Below are 25,055 nucleotides of genomic sequence, written 5' to 3' on the forward strand. Positions count from 1 at the left end.
AGACTGATTTACATATTAAAATGAGAGAAGCTACACAGATCCAACAATTAAGTTGATATTTTAATTGCCTAAAAGTCAGGAAATTCAAAGTTATGTTGCCTGCATCAGTTAATTTGTCACCCACATCTATTTGTGGTATTTCCAATGACTTTATTTGGTACAAAACTAATGTGGATTTAAATACATTAAATGTTAGCTGTGGATGAAAGGAGAGCTTTGGATTTGCTGCTTTAGAAAGCAGACTAAGAGAATTGAGGATTCAGTTCTTGGTCTGTTTAAAAGTAGTACAAACAAATTTCAGGTAATTTCTTTCTTAATATTCTGGTAGACACGTTGGGAGGGAGGGAAAGGGAGCTATATTCAAATGCAATGAAAAAAAATTCTCATTGATCTCAATAGACCTTGAATTGTATCCTTAACTTCTTGTTTTCTTTGTAAGGAATAAGCTTTATTTAATTGCAAATTCACACAAATGCACTAGTAGCACTAAGAATTACATCAATATATGGATTCTGTCCTTGATGTTTATGCTGGTTTCACAGGGCTGATCTTGCATTCAGATAAGCTCTCAGTATACAGCTCCCTTATCTCCCCATGCTGATGTTCTGATATATGAATGCTTGTTCCCTGTGCTCACAAAAAGCCATTCACATGCCGAGTCTGACGAGTTTTTTATAATCCTTCTTTGAATTAGACTACAAAAAGAATGTGTTTGAAAAGGTTAACTAATGGATACATTTTTCTCCCTGATGAGGAAAAGAAAAATGGTGAAGTGCTGAAAAATGGTCAAGCAGAGTTTTGATCACGCTTTTCTAATCAAATACATTCTAGGTAGTGAACAAGTAGGAGAAATGTTAATCCATAGTGGATTTATTTGGAATGAAGAAGATCTGTTTGGAAAGCAATCAGCATACAAAAGCAGACACTTGTAATTACTTTGCTGTCTTAATCATGGCACTGACATCAGTACCATGATGTGGTAGAGTTGTGATATCCTTTAGAATGTGGTGCTGACATAAGGATGTCAGAAGGAGGGGAGAAAAGCCTGTCTTAGCATCTTCACCCCTATCCACCTGGCTTGCTAACATCCCTCTGTTAGGTCAGTAAGTAATGCAGTGCTCTCTGTGCTGCTGGCTGTGTTCTGGGCACCTCGTGCTGCTGGTGCTGTTTCATGCCAGGGAGGCAAAGGCATTGTTAAATCATAGCAAGTCCTAAAATGCAGGAAACTCTCATCTGCCCATCAGGGATTTCTGAGCAGCCCATTCTTTACAGTAAAGCTACTAGGTGTGCTTTGTGTGTCACAGCACTGATGCATCTTCCCTTGCTATTGCAGTGTTTCCATGTTTTCTCCATTTCAGTGCCAGCTTTTCTGGCATCTCCACTTAAAGAGGAGCAGGTCAATCCAGCTTCCATTAGGGAACAGCATATTCATTCTTACATACAACCAGCTCCAGCTCAATGGATGAAAATCAAACAGATGAAAAGCTGGAGATGAGATTAGATTCACAAATTGCCTTTTCTCTCTCTGGCTTTTCTGTCTCTGTTGAATAGCAGAATCTCAATGGGTCCTGTTGGAGGGCTGTGGCATGGTGAGTTGTTGGGCGGGTATGCAATGTTGTAAAGTTACCTTCTGCCATGATCATGGATGTGCAGCAAAAGTGCCTAAATTAGATAGATCAGAGGTTTCTGTAAGGAAGAGCCAGAGGCAGCAGCAGCAGCAGCACCTTCGCTGGAGATGGGGATGTGTCATCAGAAATCTCTCCGCTGGTGGCATCAAAGTGCCCCTGCAGATCTGAGGGATTCAGCAAAGGCTTTCTGAATAGGCTGGTAATGACGATGGTGTGTGATTCCCCTTTTAGACTGCCATGCTGCCTTCCCTGAAGTGAGGCAGGATTCGGGCAAGGGGAGGTTTCTGTCTCGTTTTAGCAAAGCGATAAAAATAAATCCCGCGTTGAGCCGGTGATGTTAGAGCCGGTTGCAGATGTGGGCTAAAGGCATCTCCATCATCAGCCACCATGAGGAGAATTCCAGGTCAGGTTGCTTCCACAATGAGTCCCTTCCTTGCTACGTGGGCAGGAGGCTGATGCCTTTGCAAGCTCCCTGCAGAACATGTTTGTACTCCCATGGTGCTACAAGGAGTAGCAGAGATTACTCTTTGCTCCCCTTCCAAAGCACTTCATTCTACTAGAGGATCCTTCACATTTTACAATTAAAAGTCCCAGGAAAGAGGAGGGGAGCATTACTTTGTGCTTTTATTCCAGAGTCCCTAGGAAGTTTTTGGTGAAGAGAGAATGTTCCCACATATTCAAAGGCTTCATCTGCAAGGTGATGTCCTAAGCCAAATGGAGAGGCTGCTTGCAGCACTTGGGAACAGATTTAAAGCTAATGGCGTCTTAGTTACGCCTCAGGTAGCTCAGAGTCCTCAGCTGCTAACCCCGACAGAAATAAATAAGGATAAAAATTAGAACCAGGCATATCACACCTCCTGCAGCATGTTAAACACTGCTGTTCTCCTCTGTCAAAGCTGGAGTGAGCCAGGCTCTTCCATACAACCAGGGCAAATAAGCAATTAGCAAGAGGTACAGAAATAGTGTTTAGGAAGGTATAAAGTTGCTCTGAGAGCTATTAAACACCTCTCCTTGTTTTGCTCATTGTTTAGAGAGGCTATGTTTGACACTTAACAAAAGCTGACTAATGCTTTGGGGTTTTTTTTCCTTTTAATGATCAGAATTCAGGGGAGGGCTGACTGTGACAGGCAGGAGAAAGAGCTGCCATCCAAGTGAAGCTCTTTTTAATTAGAAAGCCCCTTGGATTATTTAGTTTGCAGTGATTTGAGTGCTGGCTGGTTTGAATGTGTCAGTGGTACTGACCAGCAGGATGCAGTCCTGTTCTGCAGGTTCTGGTTTGCTCTTCAGGCATCAAGAAGGGAAGCTGCTCCAACAAGGAGGCTGTGATGAGGGAAATTATAACCAAAGCCAGCCCTGCTCACAACTTCACCATCTGCTGGGAAAGCTCTCCCTTGGATGCCAGAACTGGTGGGAGCATGCATAATGATGATAATATTTTCCACTTCTGTAGCACCCTCTGTCCAAAGGGCTCTGAGCATGCCAGAGATATTAATTAAGCACTCGTGGGAGGTGGGCAGGAGTCTCCACAGAAGCTTTTTTTTGCTTGCAGAGTCTAAAAAGATTGTGGCACTAATCTTTGGGCAGGAATTCCTTCCATCAGGCAGCTCTGGAAGAATGAAAAACCTTTCATAGTGTTGTTAGTTTGAATCAAAGCTGTGTTAGGAAAGGAGTCTGGCTGACATTGACCTGCTGGACTGAGTTTATGCTCCTGAGTGGTGTTGTTGGAGGAGCAGCAGAAGCTGGGTCTGCTGTAGCTGGCTCAGAGTTTCTTGTAGCATAAGACTTGGAGTAGGTCTTGTAACTTATGTCCAGTGCTTACATATGGCCTTCTGAGGAAACTGTGCTCTTAAATCAGATGGAAGTCTCAGTGCCATGCTCTACATGTGAAAAATCATGGATTCATGTTCTAGCTTGAGTTGGAAGGACCCTTAAAAGTCATCTAGTCCAACCCTCTGCAATAAGCAGGGGCATCTTCAACTAGGTCAGGTTGCTCAGAGCCCTGTCCAGCCTGACCTCAAATGCTTCCACCCACCACCTCTTTGGGCAGCCTGTGCCAGTGTTCCACCATCCTCATTGTAAAAAACTTCTTCTTTATATCTAGTCTGAACTGACCCTCTTTTAGTTTAAAACCAATTGCAGAAATCCTGCTAAAAGGTCTCTCCATGTCTTTCTTGTAAAACACCTTTAGGAACTCAAAGGCAGCAATAAAGTCTCCCTGGAGCTTTATTTTAGATAACACAATCTTTCTTTTTCATAGCCTGTATTTCCACAGTCTTCAGGAAATACATGAATAACACTGAGTGGTCCATCAGGAAGGAAGCATGCATGTGAGAAAAGGAAAAATTTGACCACAAATCTTTAATGCATGATGCCAGCAGTCACAGTCCTGGATTTAGAAGTATGTCCCCATGAAGATCCATTTAACATGCTCTTCAGTTGGGTAGAGTTGGCACAATGAAGCTTCTCCTTCCCCTTGAGTGCAAGGCATGACATGAAATCTCCTGTCAAAGAGCAAAGATACACCTACTAGCCATGATCTATAGGAGGAAAAATACTCTTGTCAAGTATCCATTATATGGTGTTTAAGTGTATTTGAGGCTATTAAAGACAGTTATCCTCAGAGATTTATATGTAACAGGTTAGAACGGGGGAGGGTGGGGGAACAAACACTTGCTGTGTTTAATTATTGCTGGGTGCTGCATGCACTTTTCTCCATTATTTACTTAATCTTAAATGCCAGATGCTAAAGGGCACCAGCATCAATTAACTGCATAATTAGACTTGCAAAGAAATCATGTAATTTAGTTATAGGCAAATAAAAAACCCAAAAACGCACTGAACAGAAGCTCAGGGCTCTCTCTGCAATCATTTTGAAAGCTCCCTGCATACATTGTTTGCTTTCATTGCTCACTGGAAACTCTTTGGAGCACTCTCTGTGCCTCTTGCCCTGTAGGGAGCCAAATGTCTGATGCAGCATCTCTTGTTCATTCTGAGTGGATTTAGGCACAGCTTGCTTTTTTGCTTTCCAAATTCTTTTAATAGAAGTTTGGATGAAGGATTTATGGGGTGCCTCATCCTGATCCAGAGCAGAACCTGGCCCTCACCCTTTCTGTGCTCTGCATCCCCTCTGGTGCTTGCTCTGGATGCCCAGTCAGGGGAAGACCATGTGCTGCTCCCTGTTCCTCCTAGCAAGACATATTTTTGTGTTTTGCAGTGTATTTTAGTATTTTAGCATGCAACCTGAGAGCACCCTAACTTTAACAAAAAAGCCCTGCTTCCCTCTCCTCAAAATAATAAGCAGCCAGGTACTTTTATTCCATTAGTTCCCACTCTTAAGAATACGAGTGTTCCCAGGAGTGGAATGCATTTTGTTTTATCAAGGCCTACAACTCTGTCTGAGCCCTTATGTTGCAAATTGCTCTAAGAGGGTAATAATAATGGCCTGGGCTTGGGTATAAGCAAAGTTTTCCTTCTGGAGAGCCCCTGTGACTCTCTTTAGTATCAGCAGCCCACTTTGGTATTAGCAGCCCTGTCATTGCATTGCCTCTGTAGCATCCCCTGGTTCACAACTTTTGTTTCTTTCTCAGTTCCTGGATGTTGGAAGCTGCTGACATGTATTTTCTCAAATGTCCTGAAACCTTTCTGCAAACAAGGTGGTGTTGAGCTTTTGAGAGCTTTGTTCTCCCTCTGTGCCTGTGCTGTCTCAACACTGCTCTTTTCCTCTCTGAAAATGCGACCCAGCCCTTACGGAGTTCCTTATTTCTTCAAAGCACTGTATAAACATTATCTAATTAAGTATATATAACATGCCCTAAAGTATTTTAAGGGAAAACTGCAGCACAGCATTGAAGTTTCCAGCCACTTGATCCAGTGTAAAATTTGATTGAATCACTAATTATTTTTCAAAATGCTGTGCCTAATGACATGTATCAAGCCAGTAAGATCAGAGCTGCAGCCAGAAGCATTAGGAGCCAAGGAGAGAGGGGCTGTCAGGTAAGTTCTGTATTACTTCAGGAGTTAGTTTGGATCTGCACACTGAGGTAATAAACAGAACAACAACAAAAAAAGAGTTGCTGCAGCATTCAGATCTTTCCTGTTTTGATATATATAATCAGCTCTACATTTCCTGTTGAAATGTTCATTAAAATTGCAGCCCCTGTGATTATGCAGCTGCCTAATTCAAATCAATGGGGCTCCTGAAACGATTTTGGATATTTTTAAATACTGCTGTAGAACTTCCTTGTTTACAATGTTATGATTAAGTGACTTTTTCTCTAAGTCATCTAAAGCATTAATAAAAATCTCTTTAGGTTTTCTCTAACTTTTTTGTTTGTTTGTTTGTTGTTTTTTTGGGTTCTTTTTTACTCTGAGCAGCTGCAATGCAAACCTTGCTTTATGGTTTTATCTTTTACTTCTTAGTACAGAATGTCTTTTTGGATTGATAACTACATCAGAAACCAAATTACACAAGTCCTTTATAATTCCCAGTAAGCCAAAATTGACTTTTTTTTTTTGTTTTGAATCCAAAGACTAGTAAATAAAATTAAGGTAGCAGCAGAATAAACCTCACTGAGAGTCCTGTAGATGGTGAGAGGGAGTGAATGAGTGGCTGTGTGGCTCTCAGTTGCTGGCTGGGGTTAAACCATGACAAACACTCATGCTGGGCTTCCAGCTCACCAGCTTCTGAAGCAACTGTTGATAATGCTGCCAAGAAGATTATAATGTCCAAAGGGTCAAGTGCTTCAATAGGTCTCATGCTGAAAGGGAGGTAATTTCAGTTTTACTGGAAAGATGTATTCAAGGTAATTTCAGCTCAGGAAATTCTACTTTGGAATGCTTCAGAGTGATGCCAGGGCTCTTGTCAGTTTGTTTTAATGGCTTTGGGTTTATTAGCTTTTCACTTTTCTAATACCTTCAATCCCTTTTACTGTTTGTTACTGAAGCCTTGGCACAATTCTGATGTGTTGAAGTTGCAGACATTACAGGAAAATACCTAAATCAAAACATTGTGGGAGAGAGACAGCATGAACAAGCAGATGTTTACAGTCTCCGACTTCTGTGGTTAAGGAAAAGCAAACACAGTTCTATAAAAACTCAACGTGGTGAAAACATTTTAGTTGCCTGTAGTTACATGCTTCATCTGCTTGCAAAGGTATTTTTCTAGTTGTCTTTTGCTGTTATTACCTCTCTCCAGCTGTACTTATTAACTCCTTTGTTTGACTCCTCTTGGTAGTGGTCCCACGGGGGCTGCAGGAGCAGGGGAAGAGGCAGAGCTGGCACAGCTCAGGGCTGGATCTCTTGGTCACATCACTCCTTGCTGAACACATCTGCTCCAGCTGGAGCTGCCAGGTCAAGCGTGGGGGTGGCCAGATGTGGGGCACTGCAGATGTTTTGTGTGGTTGAGCCCAGATGGTCTGACACCAACCTGCCACTGTTACATCCCTGATCAGAGCAAGGGGGATGATACTGTGGGAACTGTGCTGCTCAAAATTGGTTTGCTGGCTGGAAATGGCCAACTGCCTGGTGATTGTGTTGAGAAATATGTGAATATTTTAAATGAACCCTTGTTCTGTGGTGCTGGAGAAGTAGCATGCAGGCTGTAGGATTGAGAAGTGAGAATTGTTATTTGGTATCATCCTTTGTGTCCTCTTGGTATTCAGAACCTATTCACCTATTGAAAGTTGGAGGTAAATGCTTTGGATGTGGACACAAGAAGTGAATGAGATGGAAGGGGACAAGAGAAACCAAAGCTTTTTCTTCTTTTTACAGAGAATAGATTGAATGTGATTTGGCCACTGCACCTTAATGGGTAATCCCCACTCTGAGCCTCAGATGAAAAGAAGAAATCTATAAGGCTAGAGATAATACAGGAGGATTTTTGCAGACTTTTCTCAGATGTAAAGTGAGCTACTGAATAGCACAGCCTTTAAGGATAACTTTTTCTTCGAGCACAGAGCTAATTCACTGATTTAGCCGAGTTGGGTAAATCTGTTTCTCCTTGCTTGCTCATCCCACGCGCACAGATCTTTTGTGTGTGTACCATTTTTCCTTTCCTCACTTGTTCCTCAGTGTACACTTTTCCTAAGAGTCTCTGACCTGTTTTGGCAGAGCTGCTCATGCCAGCAGCATGGTCTCCATGGCACTTGGTGTCATTGACCTCAGTGGGAAGAGTCCACAGCAGCAGCAGTGAGTAAAATATTCTCTAAACGTAAATGAAGTGAATCCTTCTTGTGGAAGGCTGCAGTGCAAGAGATCAGGACTCTGTGTGCACTGGCTCCCTGGTGTGGGGTGGATCATTGGAAGCCAAGAGTCAAGGTTACCTCAGTGCTGTGCTTTTTTTTCTCTACCAAAATAATCTCTTTGGTGACTAAGCATGGGAGATCTCAATGTTTTGACTGATCTTTTTCCAAACAGGATAGTCCTGCACTAAGCCAATGTTTGGTGCAGAGTTCTCAGGAGACAGAGAGATGGAAGAGTTCAAGCAATGTCAGAAAGCAAGAGAATCTTCCCAACAAGTAGGGCAGGAAGAAAGGAGGTAGAGGCTGTGCAGGGAAAATGCAAGATGAAGTTGGAAAAGAAAAATAGTGAAATTTTGGGGTAGGCTGTTCTCTGAGCCTGCTGCTACAGTTGATGACGTGGAGCTTGCTGCAATGAGTGTGTTGGCCCCTCAGGATTCCCAAAGTGCTCTGCAAAACTTCACAGCAAAAGGAAATCTGCACGGGGGTTGCTTCATCCTCCACTAATGTGCATCCATGGCTCGTGTGAAGTACAGCAACTGCTCAGTGCCACACAGGGGCCATCCCAATGGCACAAAGTGAGAAGTGTCTTTTTAACTTAAAAATGGAGGAGGCAGAACGTGGTTACCAAATGGCATTTGTACAGGACTGAAGCCACAGTCCTGGGTTGTGCCCTCAGCCCCAAATAAAAAATGCTCTGCCAGGAAAAATGTTTTACCTCTTCCGTAACATTCCAGGTCTGAGTCTCTTATCTCCTCTGAAAGATGGACTATCCAGAGCTCAGCGTGCTCCCTGCCATAACCTTTAGCTCATTACTGATTCAGGCAGAGAGTGCCAGCTATTGAATCACAGGGCTGGCACCCAGCTAAAGGTTGGGGTTGTGTCTACGTAGATGAAAGCAAGCACAACCTCTTCTTCCCAAAAGCACTAATACGTGGAAATGGAAAAGTTCTCGTGAGTTCTGCAGCATTCACATCAGGCTTGGAAGCAAACAGACAGGTAGGAAAAGGCAGCTTCCCAGCTGGGGAGAACCACATCAAGGGGCTGATGGAGTTTAGGAGATGTGGACACAAGCAAACAGCCATTGTTATTCTCCAGGGTGGAAGAAAATGTGTTTCTGCCAGCAGATGCAGACAGTACCTGGAAGCAATTTGAAAATCCAGGCTGACTCCCATGGCTTGCTGCCCTCCAAGATAACACTTTCACCTGTGTCCTGTATCCCACTGCAAAGGTTTCCTGCTGCTGTTTTTTCCAGCTCGTGCTTAGTTTCCACAATCTCTGCCTCCAGCAGCTTTTGAGCTAACTTTGCTCTTAAAACTTCTTGCCTTTTGTGGTTTGAGTTGTGTGATAGAGGATTGAATGCCTTGCATCTGTAGGGAAAGACAGTCTCTCCTTCAAGACATGCATGGACTTACATATCTCTGCTGCATGTTAAATTGAAGGATTTTGCCTCTGTTAGTTGGGATTTCTCAGTTGTTAAAACATTTCAATGCCTGTCATTAGCAAAGGGACATTGGGCTGACAGAACCCATTTCTCAATCTCCCACATTTACTCACTTGCATCACTTCTGCTGAGCTTAATTTTCATTATAGTCCTCTGGGTCACCTGTGCTCCATCAGCCTGTTCTCTCTAAGGTTTTGTTTCATTAGAACTTTATTATGGGGCTAATTTTATTTTTTAAAGCCATCGAATTCAAGGCTGAGCTATGAATTTTCCTGTTAAACAGGAAGATAGCCCAGGTCTGTGCTGTGATTCAGCAGATTCTGTGCTCTCAGGGCTGTCACCAGATCTGTGCTGTCGAATTAAGTAGTATCCTTGACTTTCTTTCCCTCAGCTTCTCTATCTGTAAAATGGAGACAGTGCTAATCTCTCATTTGTGTGATTCCATAGGCTTTGTCCAGCGCTTCAAAGATGCCAAAGACAATAAAACTGCCAAGCCTCCTTTCACTAACAGGATTGATGATTTACACCCAAAATGCTCATTTTTGTGCTAAAACAAGATCACCTGAAAGATACTGCGGTTGGAACCGACCCAGGGAAGGGGGGAGGAGGAAACCATCTGTTACACAACAGCAGAAATGTTTTGGGGCATTCGCCTGGGAAGCTCTGGGTGACGAGTTTGGAATATGAAAGCTTATTTATATGGATGGAGCTAATTTTCTCTAAGTTATTCCTTTTTCACTCAGGGAATTACCTAATCTTACAAGAGACTCTAGGAGGAAAGATTCATTTATTCTCTGTCTCATTCAGCCCCAGGCAAGCCTGAAGATGCTCTGCCTCTTCCAGTTCTGCTTTTTTAACTGATTCTATTAATGGAGCTTAAAGATTTTCTTCTTCTGGGTAAAAAGGGTTAATCTTTCTCATTCCCACTCACCCTTCTCCTCCTCTTTTTCTGGAGAGTTCTTTTTTTGGCAGCTCTGGCTGTTTCTATCATCTTCTCCCCCTAATCTGCCACTATCTGAAGAATTCATTACATTTCAAATCAGAGGCCTTGCTGCATACATTAGCAGGTTTTAATAGACTTGCCACGACTCAAAAAGGAGGAAAAAAAGGGAGAAGATTTAAAACTCTTGTCTTGCCGAAAGCAGACAGATTGACTCAAAAATGACTCAGTCAATAAAAGATGAGTTTTGAAAAGGCTTCCCTCTGCTCAAAGGGAGCTCGTATTCCAGAGAATTAGGTTTTTCTAAGCCCACTGTCAGAAATTAATAATACATACGGCATGTAAAATGGATTTAGCCCTCTACAGCCTTATACAAACATATCTTTGACTTGCTAAATGTGACATGACTACCAGGATTTTCCAGCCTTTATCCCAGGAGTTTGTCATCTCTCCAGAATGGTGACCTCGGTGGAATTTTTAAGCACATTAAAAAAAATTTGCTAAATGAGATTTTAATTAAGAATATGTTTCTACTTCCCCTACCCTTTTTCTCCACCCAAACCCCTGCTGTCAAAGTGTTTTATTATTATTTGCAGTCAAAATTATCCCAAAAGCTCTGGTTTAAACTCTCAAGCTATCAAGTGTCTTTGCTTGACACTTTCAGTAGAATTCCTCTGAAGAAAGATGCTGAGCCTTCTGCAGAATCTTTGATTTGGGTGTGGGTTTTGTCTATAAAAGGCTTATAGGCCAATAAAATATCTTAGGAAAAAAGACAGGGATTCTGTTTTATTAGATCTATCCACAAGTATTCTTGTGTGATTTGAGTTCTCAGATGGCCCTGCTCACCTTGCTTAAGGTAACTCAAACGTGCAGGTGTGAAATCACTCACCACCACTGTTTATTCCTCCATCACACTCCCTCAGCTGATAAGAATTAAAAGTGGGATTAATTTTATCCTCCTGGATGATTTGGCTTGGTCCTTTATTCAAACTGACCTTGTTGAAACCAGAGAAGATGTTGTCTTGAGCAGGTAGGTCCATACAGCCTTCTGGATGGCTGTGGGCTTGACTGCATTTGTCCATTTTTTCATTCTTCCAAACGCCACTATTTAATTATTTTTTTAGCTCTCAGAGTGGTTGACTCTGTCTTGAAATCTTTTCCACGTTCTCCCTCTGAAAATCTTTCCTCCACCTTTTTTTTTTTTAATTACTTATCATGAATTGCCCTTTAAGCTAACTTTTTGAAGTCACTGCATGTCCTTATCTCCTCATGGATTTCTTCTGTCCTCAGCTGTATTATTCTGCTCATTGCCTGTGGCCTTGTTGAATGTCCTGTGTGAATGTGCTGCAGCAACATGAAGTCTCACTCTGGACAATATCTCCTAGACGATGCAGAGAAACCTTTAAAAACATCAGTGAAGAAATGAGCACACTAAAGTGCTCCATTTTGGACCATTATGTGCTCTATGGTTGTTGCTTGGGCTTGAAACAAGCAGAGCTCATAATTTTTTAAAAATATTTATGGGTTCTATGAAAAGTCTGAGCTTAGAGTTGTTGACAATATGCACCCAAAAGTGCAGCAATAGTGTGTTCTTCTTTCCCACCATCAAACAGGAGACTTGCTCAGATTTTCTTGTGCTTCTTTGGCTCCAAAGAATCAGGGGTGTCAGTGTTCAGAAGAATTTCCATCAAAGTAAGAAGAGGTATTTTGCACAGAACTGGAGGTAACAAAGTGGTTCAGCAAAAGTATTTCACTGTATAAGAGGTCTTCACTTTTATCTCTGAGGTCAGACTTGCTGTTTTTGTTGGTGGTAGTTTGTTTTTTTTTGGTTTTTGAATATAAAAGTGACATCCCAAGGTTACAATCCAGGGTTACATCCCTGGTTTCTTGTGTTTTCTGGTCAGAATGTGGAATTAGCAGCTGCTGAGCATCACTTAATGAGATTTAATTCCCCCAAACTCCCCATGGCCAGGCTGGATGGGCCTCTGAGCAAGGTGGTCCAGTGAGTGGAACAAGATTATCTTTAAAGTCCCTTACAGTCCCAGCCCCTCTGTGATTCTGTGTAACTGGAAATGAGCTGTGTTCAGAGCACACCCAGTAGAACATCACCATCACCCTCTCCAGCACTGATTTCCCTGAAGAAATTTGTGTGACTAAATCTCTTTGTCTTTCTTGCACATGCAGGGACTCTAATTTCTCATTTCTGTGAAGAGCCATGAGGAATTGTTTTCTTGGAATTCCACAGGACTTCTGCTCCACTTCATTCATGAACATTACCCAAACAAATGCTGGTTCTTGGGTTGTATTATAAGATAAAACCAGGAGTTATACAACAATCCCAGGAAGAGAGCACTTGCCTGTCTTGTGTTTCTCCAGTCCTTGGTTTAAAATTCTTGGAAAATCCAAATATACAAGAGCTAGAAATCAGCTGGATTCCTGCAGCTGGAATTGGTGCTGGAGTCATTCTTCTTCTGGGCTTTTTATTATTAATATCAAGCTTCTTCCCAGGATAAGTCTCCAGAGTTAATGTCCTGTTATGTCATAATCAGGAGCTTTTCGTTTTCTTTTGAAGATGTGCTCCTAATATTGATATAGAGATGAACAAAAGTGAAGGGAACAAGCATGATTTTACCTCTAGTTTTGTGTTTGTTTCCAGTTATTTCAAATTTTCATCTCTTCCATGTTCTCTTGACTTGAGAAAGTAGTTTTCCTGGTGAATATTATATCTCTTGAGCTTCCAGCTGCTTTGCTGGGACACAGCCACCCAATAATCTCCTTGGGAATAATTGCTGGTGTCCTTTCAGATACTTCTTGTGAAAGGTGACAAACTGCTTGCCACAGTGAGATGTTAATAACACAGAGATGCCCTTTGTTTGAAAGCCGGTGCAGAAATTACCCCATGCAGTTGTTGGAAAGTCTGACTTTTGATGGTAAGAAGTGAGGAATGGATCCATTCATTTGCATATAATTCCAGGCCTTTTGTGTCATCTTTTGTGTAAACCATACAATTTCCACCCCAGTGGGGAACATGTGCTCATAATGCAGAGGGACAGGAACATGGGCTTGCTCTCAGCAGGAATCAGGGTTAAACACGTCATCTACTGAAAAGGAGGAAAACAGGGTCTGGAGGAGCAACACTGAGAGAAACAGCCATGGAAAATTAATGAATCCAAGTTATTAGACCAGCTCAGGGGAGACCATGCCTCCTGACATCCCCTCTGAGCAGGCATCAGAAAAAGGGAGGAATCTGTGTCCTTCTAGGGGTGTATTGAGCTGAACTGCCCCTGCATCTGCCCCAAATCCCAGCCAAGATTTTCTGCATATTTTTCTTGTAATAAGAGGCTTCATTTACCAACCAGATCCACTGCAGCTGTCTGAGGTGTGCATCTTCCTCTGTGGCACTGAAATGAAGCTCTTAAAAACTCTTTAGACTGCAGCTGACTAGCATGTTCCCAGTGTAGGTTTCTCAGCTTTTTCATAAAGAGGTGATGCATTTTTGGAAACAAAAGGCATAGGTGTCTCTGTCTCTGTGATCTAGAGTCAGAGAGGTGCATAAATACTTGTTTTAGCTTTTCTGTTCTTCCTTCTCTCTTTCTAGGTAGCCAGAAGGTCTCTCTGAGTAGGCAGTTGGTCCCAATGATGAACTTTACAATTAGAGCCTTAGTGCCCATCTTCCAAAATTTCTAATAAAATTGCATGAATATTTAATACCCAATTATTAAATATTTAAAAATTGAAAACGGAACTGGCTTGGAAGTTAGCACGTGATGAATAATTCAGGAGCAGGAGAGGAGACTTGGCATTTGGGCTGAGACAGATGTTACCTGCCCAGAGATGATTTTGGTGTCCTCCAGCCTTGGCATAGTTTGTGGACACTGCTTGGAGACATCAAGCCCTTATGCTTGGCCAAGAGTACCAGCACAAGGTTAAGGGACATAACCCTCCCTTATCCATAGTAACACTTCAGACTCCTGCAATGGAAATAAAAGCTCCAGAGGCTGGAGTAACATGATTGAAAGCCTGGTTATCCAGGAGATGGCTCTGTTTCCAAACATCTTTCATGCTCTAGGGAAATAAGTTTGCTTGTCTTTCCATCTGTGTCACAATCCTGCAGTTCTGTTGTTTGAAAGTCTCTTTCTCCCTCTTGCTCTGCTGCTGCTCCACGCTGAACCAACAGCATTCTCCTCCAGCATGAGCATCTTTAAAGGATTGTTTTCATAAAGTGGACACCAAACAATGAAGCAGAACATGAAAAATATGCCAATAAAAGCAGGGCAGAACCTGCTGTCCCGTGAGAGGAGGTCTGGGGCACTCAGAAGAGTGCTCAGAGGAAACATCTGATGTGATTCTTGAGCACAGTGCCTTTGGGTCCTGCTGCAGGAGCACAAGGAGCAGGGAGAAGGCTTTGGGAAAGGTTTGACTAGTTGGCATCCAGAGAGCTTTCAGGCCAAGAGCAATACATTTACAGAGCCAGCACTTCAAAACACTATTAAGGGGATAAACAGGGGAGGAAAAAAGCATTGAATAGAAGGAGCAAGTGGAGGCTTTTTAAAGCTTAATTTCCTTTGGAACAAAGCCCTAAAACAAACTCCACAATCTTGTGCCATTAAAAACACGAGTAAGGTGGCATGCTGCAGAGCCTTGCCTTTCTCTGTGGCAGTGCCATTGTGTTCTCCCAGCTGGCTGGAGCCTGTGCATTTTCCTGGCTGTGCCCTGCAGGCTGTGCTCAGCACCCCAGGGCCCTTGGCTGACCTTTCTGAGTCTCCCCACCTCGGGGCAGGGTACAGTGTCACAAAAAAGGGAGCTCTGGAGATGGGAATGGGGTTATTATGGGGCTGTAATGGCTGTGAGGAAGTTATTATGTGGGTAGAAAGGCTTGTAGACAGCCATGCTCCCAAACAGTCAGGGAGTCTGCAGGGTTTGGAGTTTGGTCTGTGCATCCCAAATTAGAATTAAAGGGTACCTGTATGGTGCCCTGCCCCATCTCAGCATCTGTCTTACACCACAGAGTTATTTAACAGCGACTTTAGACATGGGAGGAACCTCATGAGGCATTTGTTAGTTCTATATTTTGTCTGCCTGCAAAGCTACAGATTTTTTGTGTTGTGAACACAGAATGTGCAGTGCAGAAAACAGAGGAAGACAAGAAACTGTAAGTAACATAATCTTGGACACTACCACTGAGTTAAAATAGCATTTCCATGAGTCTCAGCATCCGAATTTGACTATAAAAAGTTCCATGAATAAGAGCAGAATGGTTTTGCTCCTGGGAAGGCTTGAAATCATCTCTTGCCAGGGGTGGAAATCTCCCGTTCACAGCTTCGCTGAGCATCATCAGCTAATAAACTGTGAAGCACTCTCTAATGCATGATTGAATATTGTCCACCCTGTGCTGTGAATTAGTAAAACTCCTGCAAAAAGTCTTCACTGTGAGAGAGAACAAATAGCTATTTCTGGAGCTGTTTTTCTCATTTGGTTTAATAGCAGATGCTGGGTGCTGTTGGAGAGGATTAAATGCATCCAGTGTTTTGGGGTAGTACTGATAGTAGTGATGTGCCAGTGGAAACAAAATAATGGGCCGAGTGCAAGGGAGGTGATAGGCAGAGGATAAATTAATCTATTAGATGCTTCTGCAGACCACCCTGTCTAATTAACAATGCATATTATATATGTTAATTATATAGTTCTTACGATTAATCTTTTCATTAGACACTTGAGTGGTTTCAAAGCGTTCTTTTTCTTGGAAGCAACTTAGTGGAGAAGTGATTCTCCTTCATCTGACAAGTGATACAAATTATGCCCCAATTTTTTGCTACCTGACTTCCCTGAACTACAGCCCATGAAAAGTCCCACTGACTTTTTTTTTTTTTTTTTTTGAACTCCAAAATAGATTACCTGAAAAACATGTAGGCTGGAAGACTTATACCTGAGATTTGCTGGCTAGGTCTAGAAGCAGAAGTTAAGTAATTTCCTGTAAACTGAAGTGACACAGAATATTTGTGTTGTTAAGGTGAGGCTATTTTTTGCATCCAGAGTTAATGACTTGCTGCAGCTCTGGCTGACATCACTTTGTTCTGAGAAGTGCTGTTGGGCTGTAATTGCCATATGGAAGGGAAATGTGGCTGGCAGACCTTAATCATAGTTTGGGAGGTAGAGGGAGATGTCTCCCTGTTTGGGTCACAATTTATGACCAGTGTGACCACCCTAATTTCCAAACTGTTTGTGCCATATTATGCTAATTGATGGAGTCCATCTTGGGCAATAAATAGCTCTCCTGAGGTTAATATCTGCTGTCTGGGGTGTGTGCTGCCATCCCCACTGCGTTCTGTACTGCTGCAAGCAGGCTGCTCACACCATTACAGCCACAGATTTTAGGGGTACCCAGGGTCTCTTCACACAGCCCTGTGCTGCCTCCACTGAGAGCAGCTGCAGGAACTGAGCTGAGCTTCCAAAAGCCCACTTGTTTTCCTCCTGCCCCCACTCCAACACAGCTCTGCCAACAAGGAAAGCTCCAAGCAGTGCTGAGGCTGGGATGCCCTGAGAGAACCTTTTGCTTAGGGGTGCTCCATTGGCCAACCTCAGGTGTGCTTGTGAGTTTTGCCATTTGGTGTTGTAATCTCAGTTTTGGCAGAAGGAAGAAAAGAAAATCACCCTTCACTTGATCCTGACCCAATGTTTGTGTAGGTACTGCAAGAGAGAATTCATGCTTTTCCACAGCTTCCTCTCTTTGGTCCTCAGTGTCCTGCTGCTCTCACCTTACCCTCCCAATGTCTTCTGCTACTTTCTTCAAGTTATCAGAGGCTAATTAATTATGGATTTCTTTCCAGAAAGTCCATAATTAATAATGTCCTTTGTAAAGGTACATGGGTTGTCTGAAATGGAGCCTTCAGCCAACCATCTTCAGTGAAGAGAAACATCTGGAAAATCATTTTTTTAGTGGGCAGTTCTTGGTCAGTGCAAGAGCTTCATCTGGTCATGGTGGTGGAGACCTTTACTTGTGCTGTGCTGCCTTTGGAAACTCTCCCCAGAGCTGCTGGAAGGGCAAGCAGGGGGCTGGGAGGTGCATTGAACCATATGGTACATAGACGGTTTAAAAATAAACCAATGTTGACTGATCAAATAAATACCACTTAGGTTTCAAATTGAACAGCCAGTGCAGTCTGTTGAATATAAAACTGTTTTTACCTTCAAGAAAAGTTATAATTCATGGCTGTAATGTCACGAACTTCAAGTTTTGCAGAGAGCAGTGTGAGGCTGCCAGACTGTAAGGTCGGGTAGGGGTGGTGTGGGGCTGCAGGGTCCCACTCCCCCAGGGCATAAAACATGCCTATAAAACCTAACAAAGCGAATTTTATTTCTCAAAAGCAGTGGTCATAAGCTTGCCTACATCAGAAAGTGTTCAGCTCTTCTCCTATTAGCCTTTATTTAACACGATACAATTTATTTTTATGTTGTGCCCTTCACAGAATATCACAGAACTCTTTTCAGACATTGCTCCTCATAAACTGAGGCTGGCAGAGAAAATTCCAGCTTGATGTTTGAGCAGGGGAATGACTGGAAGGGCCCCAGGTGCAGAGAGACAGATGGCAAGAACAGACTTGCAATGGATGGAATAATTCAGAATCAGTTTGGGGGTGCAGGGGGTGGTTCAGGAGTGCCCCTGCATGGCAGCACCTCCTGTAGATGGGGGAGAATAAATGTAAATGTGCCTTGCTGCTTGGATCTGAGAAAACAGTGTTTCCTCTTCCCATTGTGTGAACAAGGTGATTCTGGCATCCATCTCTGTAAGCTGGAAACAAAATTTAAGCAATCTCCTGTTTAAGTGAAGCAGGGTTGGTGAAAATGCAGCATCCTCCATAGCACTGTCTGGTGGCATCTGTCTTGAGGCCCCCTGGCAGGGTCAGCAGGGACAGGAATTGATGTGTAAATGCTTTATCCTGTGTGTGTTGGAGTGAGTGACCCCCAAACATGTCACTGAGAGAAAGTAACCTTTAATGGAGAGTTGGAAAGGACTGCAGGCCTTTCTGAGAGAGATATATAATAGCTGGGATTGCAGCTGAATTAATGCAGCTACATGGCTTGTGGCATCTTTGAGGATGGGCAGAACAAATTTGTATTTTCCTGGAAAAGACTAGTGATACATTTAATTTCATGCCACTTTTGGCATGCTCAGAGTCGCATTGTTTCCTTCTCTTTCCCTGGGGAAAAGGCAAAATGTGAGTTTGGTTTTCTTTGGTGTAGAAACTGCTATTGTTATTGATTGACCTGGCTGAACCTGGAGCAAGAGCCAAAGCTGTGGTATTTCCAGGCTGCTCTGAACAGTTTCAGATGTAAGGAGTGTCAAAGGAATGGAATAAAAAGCAGTGACATTTCCAATATGAGACCAAAAAAGCCCAACTCATATTTTATTTATTTATCCAAAATAGTTTGAATTATTCATTAAAGTCAATGTAAGTGTGTGAAAATACAAGGTGTTTCAAGAAGCAGTATCATTAGGAGGAATTAATCATTTGGCAATATTAATTTTCTAACAGATTAATGATTTTTTTTTAAAGTGAGGATTTTTTTCCCACATCAAACTCTTCAGGACAAGCAACTTTCTGTGCATACTCTCAGCCTGAATACAAAGGACATGGGACATGATTTCTACATATTTTCCTGTTCTCTATATTCTCCATTTTTTGTTTTCAGCTCAGTCATACCCCCAACCAAGGCATGGCCTGTGTAACCTCCTGCTTATTTTCTCAGTTCTTATTTGTTTCATAAACTTGGAGATGCTTTGGCATCTCTTCTCTGGGATGAAGAGAGTTTGTGATGTGACCTTCCCCATCCATGGCCTCTGCAACTTCTCTCACCTGTGTTGTTGTGCAAGTCAAACACAAATACAGGAACTGAAACAAGTTCTCTAAATAGAGAGGTTCTCATTTTCAAATATTGTCTTTTAAAGGTGTAATTAAACCTAATTCTCCAAACATTGGGGAAGATCTGAATGGATCAAGATGTTCAGGTTTCTGTAGGTGGTAGATGAAAGGGGTGGACACATCAGTGCTGTCACTGGAGCCCTGCTCTGACCATCCCAACAGGATCTCCCTCTGTTCCAGGGCCTCTGTGGCTGTGCCTTAAGCACTGCTCTGAAACAGCTGAGTTGCACTCTGACTTTTAAATCAATTTTTCCTGACTCTGCGAGAAATTTGGCGGGAATTAGCGGTATTAGGTGAGGCTTAAGAATTAGCGTTTTCACAGCTTTGAATTCAGATGCAAAGCAAACAATGAGCTGCATTTCAGCTTAACATCTTCACTTGATGGGGGACATATTAGAAGGAATAATTACTGTCCCCAAGTCTGCGCAAATGCTGCCATCCTGCTGGCTGGGTGCAGGGAATCTGTGGTGCCAGGTCTGTACTTGGACAGACCCATGGTGCAGAGAGGCTCCATAGGTACCCTAAAATTAATCAATTTTTGCCATTTTAGACACCCCAAGGTGTCTGAGACATTGGCCTGGGGCTGGCTGGTATCACACAACCTGCAGGATGCTTCTTTCCTGCAGAAGTATGATAAAAGGTATGAAAGATACCCCAGGACATCTCAAATGGCTTTGTTTCAGCAGCGGGATCCCATCTGACTTCTCTCAAGTCTCAGTGTACCTTCCTCTGATGTTACTCTTGCAAGGATCCTGCTCGTGCTGTGCTTTCTTGGTGGTGCCAGCAGATCCCTCAGTGGAAAGCAGGGCCGGTCGCAGTGCTGAGTGCTGTCCTGAGTTAAACCAGGAACAGCCCCGGGTTGAATTGCTCCCAGGGGATAAACACTGCGGGAGGGAGGCACCAGCTGCAGCTGAGCTGCTCAGCACTGCGGCTTAATTGGGCGTAAAGGAAGAGCAATCTCTGTTTTACAGTCAGGGTTCAGTGGACCTTTCACCGGGGGCAGCTGCAAACTCAGGCATTCCTCCTGTGTCCCTGCGCTTGGGTTTTTCCCTGCTCTGTCCCTAAGCTAAAGAAGCCCTGATGGAGTCACGGGAGGGATGACAAGGCTTTGTCCCACCCCTGGCACATCCAGCTGCATTTACATTAGCAGCTTCCCAGTTCAGCACCTTGTGGCAGTGGCTGACACAGGGCATCTCCAACCCGCAGAGAGGTTTTTCATGCAGATAATTCCTCCAGCCAGGACACCAGCACTGCTGCAGGCTCTGGAAAGAGGGCCAGGAGGAGCAGCCGGGAGGCAGCAAGGGCACACAGTCCATTCGGGGGTGAAAGCTCCCTGGTACTTCAGTTACACTGGAAAGCTCCAGATTTCTTGCATTAAAGAGTGATTGTAGTCAAAGTTTTTCCTTTCTTGCCCTGAGGGGAGTGGAGGGAAGCAGTTGCCATCACTCAGTTGCTGTTGCAGAGTCAGAGGGTTGTTTAACTAGGCCAGCACTGTTGGGTGGGGGTAAGGATGCTCGTGGTGGCCACTGGCAGGATCAAATCTGAGAGACAAAACAGTGGAAAAAGCACTAACTCTTCATGAATAACGAAAGCTGTTCAAGGAGTTAATGAATTAGGGTGCCATCCACCTCCGAGGTTATAAAAGTTGGGAAAAGCAACCTCTGAGATGCAGTAGGAAGAGGCAGATTTACTTTTCCAAGGCTAGGCTGCATTTATTAAGGAAAAAAATATTGCTGTTGGACATGGCAATATATTAAAGGCAGAGCTGTCTCTGACAGTGACGAAATGTTATTTACCACTGCAGTGTGGTCACTGAATTTTTACTTTCATATATACGATTTTGTCCTTAACAGTTGCATAGCTGAATGAAAACTGAGACTATCCAGGTCAGAGCCACCCATTAACCTCCCAATTTCAGAGGCTGATTACTTGATTAATCAAAGACCAGTCCCAGCTGAGATGATGGGGAAAGGGTTGTAATAATCCAGAGAAGGGTTGAATTAATTACACATTGATGAGTTGCTGTGAGTGGGAAGGTGGGTGGTCAGAAAAGAGCCTTTTTGAGCTCATGAGAAGGGACTGTGTGTAAAACACAACCCTTTGGGCCATTAAGGGTGGTTTGGATAGTCTCTACTTGCTTTACATCCCCCAACAATTAGGAGGTTCCCTATATAGCAGGGTTTTAGTGAACCAAAGATGATGTTCCCCACAACTGGTTTGCTCCCCTTCATAAAGCAAGATGCAGCTGGGGGTGCCCAGGGTAAAGGCGATCATTGCTTGCACATCAGCACCAGAAGCTGCCCAGCAAGGTGGAGCTGGATTAGCTGAAGGTAAGGAGCTGGCCAGGGTTAACTCTCCCTGAGTGGATGCTCTCACTCAGAAGTAAAGGAACATGCAGTTCTCTTTAACCATTAAAGAATTCCTGTCCTTGCCTGGGGATTAAACTGAGTTGGATTAAGGCCAAAGTACTTCTGAGCAGGGGCATCCTCGGTGGCATTGAAGGCACTTTACCTTAACACATTGAATTATCCTTTTGTTCCACCCACAGTGCCTAACCAGAGCAGTACAGGAGATGAGAGGTGGCTGTCTCTCTCCCGGTGTGCCTGCAGCTGCTCAGAGGTCAATGTCACTGGCAAGTCCATGGCCTTGCAGTCTTCATCCTCCATCCTCCCTGCACTGTGCCTGGGAGGCCAATGGAAACACTTTCCAGCAAGTACTCCAGCAAAAAAATTTCCAGCTCACTTGGGAAGCGATAATGTTTTAGTATGGGCTCTATAAACCCAGCCAAAACCATCCCTCATATTCCAGCAGTCACCTTGCTCTGAGTTCCTGCTGTCCTGCTGCTGGACCTGAAGTAGCTGAACTGAAGACATATGGGCTGCAAATGCTGCAATTATGTCTCTGATCACAGCACAAAGCCTTAAACCTCAGAATGACAAAGAGGTATTCGACTGAGGAAGTCTATTTGTTTGCTGTTAGAAAGAGTCAGGATTTTTCCTAACCCTGGGCTGCAGTGTTGATAAAACAGGCTGACTTGGGATACATCTCTAGTGTATATTCAAGTAAAGCCAATCTCTTTAATTAATGGGATGATAAATTGAGGTTTAATTACTCAGAAGGCACCTTGGGTGAAAGATTCATGGTAATTGTTGTGTATCCTCTTGAAGGATTCACAGTACTGGCAGCTCCCTTTGTAGCAATAAAACACAGGTGAGTGGCAGGCAGTCTCCCAGGGCCTCTCTGATAGGGACTAGTCCAGTTAAGGTAGCAAATGCAAAGAGGCAGAGGTGCTCTCCAGGCTTTTTATTGCAGTAAAAGCCCCTTCCCAAACCTTGAGGGATTCCCTAAGCAGTGTGTCAATTTGAGATCAAAGCACTTACCTCAAATCTCCTCCACTGGAGGAGATTTACCTCGTAGGCAGCTTCCTCCTGATGCAACCATACAGAGGCGTATTTTGGACCATTTTTCCACTTTATTGCTTTCTGTAGAGGAGCACCCTTCTCTTGGGTTCTGTGTAGAAAACAAGCCGTGTGCATGTGGGGAAATGGAAGCTATAGCTTTGAATTTTTGTAGTGTGTTGTTAAAAAACTGGCTGAGCAAAGGAAAAATCCATCCCACCAAGACATGTCTGTTTTCCTTACTCCCCAGTTTACTATCTTTTAGTCTGCTGGGACCAGGAGGAGAGGCATCCAGCTTGCTTGTTTCTTGCCTGCTTAATTCACTTTTTAATTAACCTTTTCAATTCACTCAGTTTGGCTAGCACTGCAAGTACAGCACAAGGGCTCCGTGCTGGTGACATATAAGAAAATACCCATTTTCTTCCCTTAACCAGAGCTGAAGAAGCAAGTGGAAAGTGCAGAACTGAAAAACCAGCGCCTGAAAGAAGTTTTCCAGACCAAGATCCAGGAGTTCCGCAAGGTGTGCTACACACTCACGGGCTACCAGATCGACATCACCACCGAGAACCAGTACAGGCTCAGCTCCATCTATGCTGAGCACCAGGGGGACTGCCTGCTCTTCAAGGTAGGTCTGTGCACCCCTGCCTGCTCCTGCTTCTTTGGGTTCATGGTTTTTTTCAACGTGCCAGGGTGTATTTGCTCTTTCTCAGTGGTTAGACTGGAAAATCACTGCCCCCTGTTACCTGGCAGAGTGTTGCTCGTGAGGGAAGTAAAGATCCTTTCTTCTGTTAAAAAGTAGGAGGTTTGACATCTGGTCTCTCACTTATATATCAAAGTCTGGAGTAAAGAGAAGAGACTCTCTGTGCATAATACCTCAGGCATCTGGCCTGGCACTTCACCTTTTTATATTATCAGTTACATGCCGCAGTAATAAAACCTTATGTAACCATCAAGGCTCATCATTACTTCACTATGAGATATATGTCCCTATGTTTTTTTACCATCCTGTAGCTTGTCTGCGTGCCATCATCTTGTCTTTATGTAAATTGGAATCCCTTTTGAGCAGCAACTCATGCTGGTGTGTGTGAAGTGCCATTTATGTGATGAGTAGCAATAACAGTCTGTCTTCTGTGTGTCGGCTGCTTTACTGCTGTGGCTGGGTGGGCTGGGAGCTTGTGCCTTGATACAGGGGCTGTGTTCTTCCTCTGTTACCTCCTGAGCTGATGCATTAGAGAGCTGAGGTGTGATGTTATTAGTCACCAAGATGTTAAGTCCTGTCTTTAGGTTGGTTCAAGTGCCAACAGCCCAAGTTTACAGGTCAGTGGGAGAACTTTCTTCTTCTCCATGGCAAACACAACAGCACTTAAAATCATATCTGCCTCCCACTGATTCTCCTGAGAGCAAATCTCCTTCAAGAAGGGTGTTCAGTAAAGGAGGGAACTCCACAAGCAATAAGTGGGGAAGTTCTGTTTCTGCAGACCTACAGCTGTGTGCCACATGTGGATGATTGCTAGATTGCTTCTCTATATAATAGGACAAATGTTTTCCTATTCTGCAACTTTAGTGCCTCAGGGGAAAAAATATATAACAAATAAAACCCAACAAATAGAGCAAGTGAGGATGTGTACAAGACAGCACCTAGGATCTTTAGTAAAACTAGGAGAATATCCCCCAAAACAGTCATATTGCTTGGCCTTAGGAGAGTTCTGGATTACCTGAGGCACATAGCAGCGACAAAAGCAGCTCAGTGCCCAGGGAAGAGAATAACTCTGTTGATTTTAAGGTGCTGCCATTGAATCCTGAAAACAGATCTCTGTTGAGATGGTGCAGTGCTGCTCTAACACCTCCAGAGACCTGTGCTCACACTTGTAGTGTTAAATATCCCATGGATGAAACTTCAGCAGACTCCTGGAGATGTCTGTTGGATGCCATGGCCAGACAGTACAAGTTGCAGTTTTTTCTGCACCACAAGAGTGATGGCATGCTTGGAGAAAGTTGAGAAAATGTGAGAAAATTGTATGCTGGCCACATGAACAAGAACTGGCTGGCAGCTCAGGGGCTTGCCACTGGTAGAAGGAAACTCTCCTTGGTGAAATGGCAATATAAACTATTTATATGCAGGACAGGGGATACTAAAGTACAGATTTCTCTCTCTACACATTCTTCTTGCTTTCTCTTCTTCATTTGAGTATTTATTCCGAAGTACTTCCGAAGGATGGAGGTGAGTGTCAACAGGTAAAGAAGATCTCACATTTCTTAGAGCCAAGGGTGGGTCATTTATTGATTCTTGGAATTCCTCAGGCTCTCTTACCTCACCACCTCTCCGGACAAGAAGAGCAGATTTGCTAACTTCGACATGAATTTAAAAACTCCAGACTTTTTCTCCCTGTTAAGTAAATTGCAGACAATTCCCACTGGCTGCAGCTTTGAATAGTAGTAGAATATAAACAACAAATTATTTCCTTGCTGAGTCCAGACAGCTGGTTCT

At 43.4% G+C, this 25,055-nt stretch overlaps 1 protein-coding gene across 6 annotated transcripts in view; it reads left to right on the plus strand.

Annotated features, from left to right (window-relative positions):
- The window catches only part of MAD1L1 (mitotic arrest deficient 1 like 1), a 347,684-nt gene that overhangs the window by 234,474 nt on the left and 88,155 nt on the right, over nucleotides 1-25,055 (plus strand). For all 6 annotated transcript variants that reach the window (XM_059484718.1, XM_059484720.1, XM_059484719.1 and 3 more), the window contains one exon: nucleotides 23,002-23,192. In XM_059484718.1, the coding sequence (XP_059340701.1) occupies nucleotides 23,002-23,192 (191 nt within the window). The remainder of the gene's footprint in view (nucleotides 1-23,001; nucleotides 23,193-25,055) is intronic.

The sequence above is a fragment of the Ammospiza nelsoni genome, chromosome 17 (assembly GCF_027579445.1).
Source record: "Ammospiza nelsoni isolate bAmmNel1 chromosome 17, bAmmNel1.pri, whole genome shotgun sequence".
NCBI classification, from domain to species: Eukaryota; Metazoa; Chordata; class Aves; order Passeriformes; family Passerellidae; genus Ammospiza; species Ammospiza nelsoni.